The following is a 7,086-nucleotide window of genomic DNA, read 5'->3' on the forward strand; positions in this document are numbered from 1 at the left end:
TTAATTTAATTCAATTCTATTTTATTTTGTATAGCGCCAATTCATAACAGAAGTTATCTCAGGACACTTTTCAAATAGAGCAGGTCTAGACTGAACTCTTTATAACATTAACTGATATTTTGTGGAACTTTTTATACAATCCTCTCTTATTTTTATTATTTAACAAGTACTAGGCTTTTTTTATTCAGTGTTTCCTTCTCTTTGTTATAAGGCAGGACGAGGCTATTGTGAAGGGTGAAGGGTCAGTGTTGAGCCAATGTGGAAGGTTCAGTTAATTTTATTTGCACAAAAAAAGTTCTGAGATATTTAAAGAGGGAATATTTGTAAAAAATGTTGTGGTTGCACCCATTTCTTTAGTATAATGTGGAATATTTTTGATGTATGTTTGATTTTAAAATAATCGAAATGTGTTCAGATTAGATCATTTGTTTTGTAATCTAATGGATTACATTACTAATTACAAAAAATAGTACCTATATTCAGTAATGGATTACATTTCAACACCAGCCGTGACAATCTGTCTATTTTTATTTTTTATTTTTTGGGGGCTTTTTATTGCCTTTACTTGATAGTGACAGCTGCAGATAGACAGGAAAAGGGGGCAGTAAGAGGGGATGACATGCAGCAGAGGGTCGCAGGTCAGATTCGAACCCTGGGCCACTGCAGCAAGGACTCAGCCTTGGTACATGGGATTCCAGCTCTACCAACAGAGCTAACCAATCTGTCTATTTTTAAACAAAAGGGAAGTGACACAGTGAAGGGCAGCTGTCAACAATGACAGTCAGTTGCAGTTCATTTTTACTTTAAGCCATATCACACAGTGGAATATCATAGTGATAGTGTGGCAAGTGTTGGTCAATGCTGGCAGATGTCTTGATAAATAACTGAATGATGTGTGTTTGTGGCTTGTTACCCCGCACTTTAACCCGGTTTCCATATTTTACCTACATAGAGGAGTAAATCTACACCACAACATAAGTAAACATTTGATGTGTAGTTTTAGTTTAAAATGCTACACTAGGTGTGTTTTGTCAGTATCCAGGGTTGTGGGTGTGTGTATGCACTAAGTTGTAAAATGGGTTTCTACACAGGTGTTGGGATAACGCAGTCATATGTGTAGGAGTATCGTTCCAGGCACTAGCTCCTTTAAATCTCATTCTCAATGACATCACTGGAGTTTCCCTCCAACTGCTTTTTAAAAGAGTGTCACTGACTGTCAGTCAACAAACCAGAGCGGCACCAGAAGCAGACAGAAGTCTTGACTTGAAGAGATAAAAATAACTAATTCAAAACAATGGAGGGTGAATGCAAGGTACAGCTGGACGTCGCTGCCGACACAGAAGCCAGGACAACACAGAGTGTCAAACCCAACTCAAAGCTAACCACTGCCCTGCTGGTGTTCACACTCTGCCTCGCTGCTACTGCTGCTGCTGTTCTCGTCTTGAACAGGCACGCCAAGGTGGGGGACATATCTTAGATTAGTCTCTGAATTATTTAAGGGCCCGATGTCTCTCACAGCGAGTGGCCTAGCTCACCTGAACCCAGCCATTCCGTAACCTTCTCTTTATTCTCCTTTTCTTGAAACAGGGCCCAGGACAAGATAAAGACAATTTCAGTCACACACTGAGGCAAATTTCACATGTAAGAGCAGCCATTCATCTACAAGGTAAGGAATATTCAGCATCAAAGAATACTTGGGGCTGTTTGTTTGAAACATATAATAAGCACAATGTGAGAAAATACCGGCTGCTACTGCTTATGTTTGGTTTTCTTAGCCAGGTGGTTCTGAGACCAAGCTTTTTGAGCTCCATGTTCTTGGGTGTCTTATTATTTGGGTTCTTATGAACCTTCTATAGCTTCTTGAGGATGTTCATGCGGTTCTTAAAGAAATTCTAGGGACTGTTCTGAATGTTTAGGACAAATTAAGGCAATCCTAGTCCCTTACGTGGGTACTATGAAGCAGTCCTAGGTAAATCTAAGGATGTGGTATGGCTCGACAGCAACATAAAAAATGGTCTTATTTCAGTGTAATGGAAATCATAAATGTATTACCAAGCCACTTTTAAGATAACTTTGAATTTCTGATGAATAGTAACATTCCTTGGAATCCTCCCTGTCCTTGTTGAAAAATGTTTCAAACCTTTGCCTAGTCATATGAAGTCATATTTGACTCTATCAGAAATTTGTAATCATCTCCATTACCATCTCTTTGTGCTCTTCAACAGGAGAATACAACCCTGACATGAGGACCTCAGTGGAATGGAAGAATCAGGTGGACCAGTCCCACTCTCAAGGAGGGCTGGTACTTGACAACAACGAAATAGTGATTCCTCAAAATGGCCTCTACTTCGTTTACAGCCAAGCATCTTTCCGGGTCAGCTGCACCACCGACGCTGATGACGCCACCTCAAGGCCCATGGTCCATCTGAGCCACACTGTGAAGCGTTGGTCCCGCTCATATGGTAATGATGACGAAAGGAAGACCTACCAGACCATCCTGCACTCTGTCCGCACTGCCTGCCAAAAGACAGCCAGCAGTGATCCAGATCAGGAGGGGAGCTGGTTCTCTGCTGTGTATATGGGGGCTGTGTTCAACCTGAGCAGAGGGGACAGACTGAAGACAGTGATGGAGGAGAAGATGCTGCCATCACTGGAGGACGAGCCAGGGAAGACTTTCTTTGGTGTGTTTGCCTTGTGAGATGGGTTAGGGTTATGGTTAAGGGCAACAGTTGAAGATATGAATGAATGTACAAGAAGAAAAGCAGGTTACATGGTGGCTCCACTGTGAAGACTGCAGCCCGCCTCCCCCACCTGAACTCACACACACTGTCGAATGTTAGGTGCCCACAGAGGGTTGACACTGCACTGAACAGTCAATGCAACGTTTAATTTAGACTTTACAAACTGACACCCAAACTTTATATGGCTGCAGTAGCAGTAGTAAAGTCGTTTAAAGTTTACTGTAGTTATGTTAACTACAGCAGAGAACGAAAGCTATAAAGCAATGTATTACCATAGATAAGACTATGGTTCTTTAATGTTATGTACTATGTACTGCCATCTTAATGTCCGTACCTTTTGCTGTACTGCGATGCTAAATCTCTACTGTCTTTGACATTTGTACGAATAATATTGCTACATATTTATTGTGTCACTACAGGCAGACAGAAGTGGATCTTAGAGAATGTATTTATTTAACATAACATAATCATATTTATTTTATTTATTGAATTATTTATTTGTATGTGTACGTTTCCATGTGTTTTTTTCTAATGAAAGCCATAAATATTGGATTTATGCATAATTTATGAAATTATTTATTGATTCTTTGATCAACTGTTTGTCAATGTAATTTTTTAATTGATTTTAGTGCCTTTGGCACTGTAAAACTGTTTGAATAAAAAATCCATTTGAAAAGATTCTGTCTACGGGAGCATGTGGAATGAAAGAATGTAAAAACAACAAAAAATAACAACACAAGTTATACTTTATTAATCCCAGAGGGGAAATTGTTATTTTCACTCTTTTTACACACACACACACACACACACACACACACGTTGGTGGGGAGGAAGTTGCAGCGCTGTGGTTAACTTGTCAGCCACATGTCACATAGATGTATGGCCTCTTACTGTGTACTGTGAAAAAGAATGTGACATGCTTCCTTATAACATATAAAACATGAACTGCACTATCAGTTTGAACATCACTTCACCCCAGTTAACCCCAGTGGTATCATGCCAAGCAGATAGTCTGAACTATGGAAATGCATAGTTAGATGATGTTAGGAAATAAACACATATTACAGCTAATGTGTAAAAGTCCAAGCTTACTTGTAATGCTGTATTAAGGATAACAAATGACCGAACAATAACAGTTTCTGGAAGAAGTTTGGGTCACTGCTGTAGAGAAAAATTGATACATCACTAGAATTTAATTTCGGCAAATGTGGTGAATCTGGTCATTGTCATAGCTTTAAATTAAGTCAAGGTGGAATTGGCTTAATGAAATGCTCCTAATGAGTTTATGGTCTAGTTTCAGTCTTCTTCCATACAGCATGATGTTCATTTAGTAAATTATGGTCCCATTTAGACTAAAATAGACCATAAAGCCAGGGTAATCGCTTTAGGGCCGTGGCTACCTTAACGATTGACAGGTCATTCTCAGTGAATCTGTCAGCACAGCGTACCAAACTCAGATCAAACTGTCAAACTGAACAACAGAAACATATTTTAGTGTACTGTTTAGTTGTAATACGAGATTGTGTGTGACCAGGCGAGCTGCCATTGTTTCCTGTTACGGATGAGTCAAAACTGTGCAGCAAATAAGAGCAGATCAACTGCAGTGCATCACCTAGTATGTGTATTTGACCACCTGGGACTTAACAACACTGTCAGGATATAGTGATAGTTTCAGCAATTATGACAAAACGTTATTTTTCTAAAAATTACCTACTGCAGCTTTAAAGGTCCACTATGTAACATTTAGGAGGATCTATTGGCAAGAATTCAATTATATCAGTGTATATCAGTATCACCAGAAATTAAGAAACGTTATATTGTTACCTGAGAATGATCCGTTTTTACAGATGCCCTCCTCTCTACAGATAAAGTTGCTCTCCATAGAGTCTGACATGTTGAACTGTCATGTTTCTACAGTAGCCCAGAAGGGACAAACCAAACACTGCCGTTGTAACATTTTTGCAGCCACTGTAGTTTTTCCTACACACTTTACAGCCTGTTCTCATTCCCATGTCATCAAATGCAGATACGACTAGTGTTCAGTTAGTTGCAATCAACTTCATTAAATGGCACTAAATCCTACACACTGGTCCTTGAGTGCATGAAGCTAATTTGCATCTGCAGTTCCTGGTAAGTTGATGGCATATTGGCATAGTCAGTGGCATTTATGAGCAGTGACAGGATAGGAATAGGAATTAAAAATGTCCCTGGACATTTTGACTCAAACTGGCCCACCGAACAGTCTACAGTTGTGGTTATTTTTGAATATTTTAATGCTAAGTACTAAAATGAAAATAATAATAACTATTCATCCAAAGTTGACTGTAGCACGTCCATGTTTTTTTAAGGTCCTGCCCCATCCTGTAATTGGTTGGTTCACAAAAATTACGTTTCTTGACCCACCCTCCCTTTCCCTTCCCTTTATCCATTCACCTCACCCCTACCCTATACACAAACATGCCTGAGATTGAACCCCCACACTGAGTCTCCCTCTGCCCAGCCTTCAGCACGTCCTTCCAGACCAACCTAACAGATTAAATCTTCTTCCAACCTCTCATCAATTCATCTATCCTTAACATCAACTCCACTCCACTAAATATTGTTGTGGCATGGTCTTTGCTAGTCAAAGTGACATCAATAAGCATTTTATTTTATTGCTTTTTATTATTTCACTTTATGAAAGGTTGGAAAAGTCACCATATGTAACATAACATATAATATAAATCCAATCTTTGCTTATCCCAGAATTGTCTTGCAGCTTCAGCTGCAAAACCTCAAATAGCAGCTGATCTTTATTGAGGATCTAATCACTGAGCTAACAGTGCATCTCTCTCCCTCTTGGGCGCCTGTGGCTCAGAGGAAGAGTGGGTCGTCCACTAATCAAAAGGTTGTTGGTTTAATCCCTGGCTCTTGCCGCCACATGTCAAAGTATCGTTGAGTAAAGACTACTCGGAACCGCCGAATTGCTCACTGATGCTGTGGCAGTCGGTTGTGACTGAAATATGTTGAAGTGCGTTAGTTCTTGTTTCAATGGGCTTTCGCCCACTCGCTGTGTGAATGTGGCATGTAGTGTAAAGGTGCTTTGAGTGGTCGGAAGACTAGTAAAGGTGCTATAGTGTAGCAGTCCATTTACCATTAACCATCCCTCTTATTTTTATATAGGGCTGCTCAAGCAGCTCACAGAGCAAATTACCCATTCTGAGTGGCCCATAGCTGGGCCTTCCGGCATTTGCCCAATTTCCAAATGGTAAATCCACCACCAGGGTTCGAGTTATGTGGGCGCTGAGCTCCCATAAGAAGGTGTCTGATAATGCATTTTTTAATGTAATTATTTCTGTTAATGTTATGTTACATTATATACTACTGTCTTAGATTCTGTACTGACTGCTTGCTTATATTGGATTTCCTCATAAAACGATGCATTTCACCATCACACTTTATGGTGGAAGCTTGCTCAGTCATACGTCTTACTCATCACATATGTACTCTACCAAGTTTGTCCAAATTTGGACTTCCTGGCTACAGTAGCTAAAAATGGTGTTGAGTAAACCATTGAAACATGTTCATCTAAAGTCTATTTTGAATGTATAACATTGTTTTCTGATGAAGCCCTCCTTTGAGGTTGATTAAGTGGGTGGTTATAAAAAAAATTATCAATGACAGTTTCAACTTCCACAACAAATTAAAATCAAAAAATGAATTCTGGTGATTTCCCACATGATGCCCCTGGCAGTGGAGGGGATTGGCATTATTTCCACGCACTCCTGTGATATCATTATTAGTGACAGTGGATAATTATAGCCTTGGTATTGCATAAGATACTATGACTTGCTTTTGCTAGCTCTGTACTATTCATTCAGTGTGGTGAGAAAGTTTCCAGTGGAGTAACAGTTCCTCAACAGCTACACAGAGAGGAAGGAGAAGGAGGGGAACTCCCTGGTAATCTGGTAATCCCCCTTCTTCCTCCTCCAGCAGCCTACATAGCAGCCTACAGACACAAGCAGTGGAAAGTATTGATCTTAGGGTGGGAATATTCTGGGTTTTTAGTTTCTTGTCTCCATTTTCTCTTTTAATTATCAATTTAGTTTTTCCAACTACATACAAAATGTTGTGTTTATCGAAAACTCCAAAAAGGATGTCCAAGTCCAAGTGCTCATCTCCTTTGCAACACCCAGCTCTGCACATTCTATGTGTGTGTAGGAAGAAGAAATTGGTGTTTCATTTGTTGTGCTAAAAAAAACACGAGAATAAACTTTAAAAAGAAATGCTAAATGGACCTGTACTTGTATAGCGCCTTTCTAGTCTTCCGACCACTCAAAGCACTTTTACACTACGTGCTACATTC

The 7,086-nt window shown here is 39.7% G+C and overlaps 1 protein-coding gene across 1 annotated transcript; it reads left to right on the forward strand.

The window, feature by feature from the left end:
* Positions 1–1,246: 1,246 nt before the first annotated feature.
* On the forward strand, positions 1,247–3,329 carry LOC118342618 (tumor necrosis factor-like). Its single transcript, XM_035681221.1, has 3 exons — positions 1,247–1,459; positions 1,588–1,666; positions 2,226–3,329. The coding sequence occupies exons 1-3, from the start codon at positions 1,295–1,297 to the stop codon at positions 2,696–2,698; spliced, it is 717 nt and encodes a 238-aa protein (XP_035537114.1). The 5' UTR covers positions 1,247–1,294; the 3' UTR covers positions 2,699–3,329.
* The last annotated feature ends 3,757 nt before the right edge of the window (positions 3,330–7,086 follow it).

Source organism: Morone saxatilis, unplaced genomic scaffold, assembly GCF_004916995.1.
Source record: "Morone saxatilis isolate NCDOM2014 unplaced genomic scaffold, NCSU_SB_2.0 Contig9, whole genome shotgun sequence".
NCBI lineage: Eukaryota > Metazoa > Chordata > Actinopteri > Moronidae > Morone > Morone saxatilis.

Bases quoted from the DNA above. Each gene is read 5' to 3' on its own strand.
- LOC118342618 (XM_035681221.1), top strand. From the start codon at position 1,295: ATGGAGGGTGAATGCAAGGTACAGCTGGACGTCGCTGCCGACACAGAA. The intron at 1,460-1,587 runs GTGGGGGACATA...TTCTTGAAACAG, and splicing joins TCTTGAACAGGCACGCCAAG to GGCCCAGGACAAGATAAAGA. The intron at 1,667-2,225 runs GTAAGGAATATT...GCTCTTCAACAG, and splicing joins AGCAGCCATTCATCTACAAG to GAGAATACAACCCTGACATG.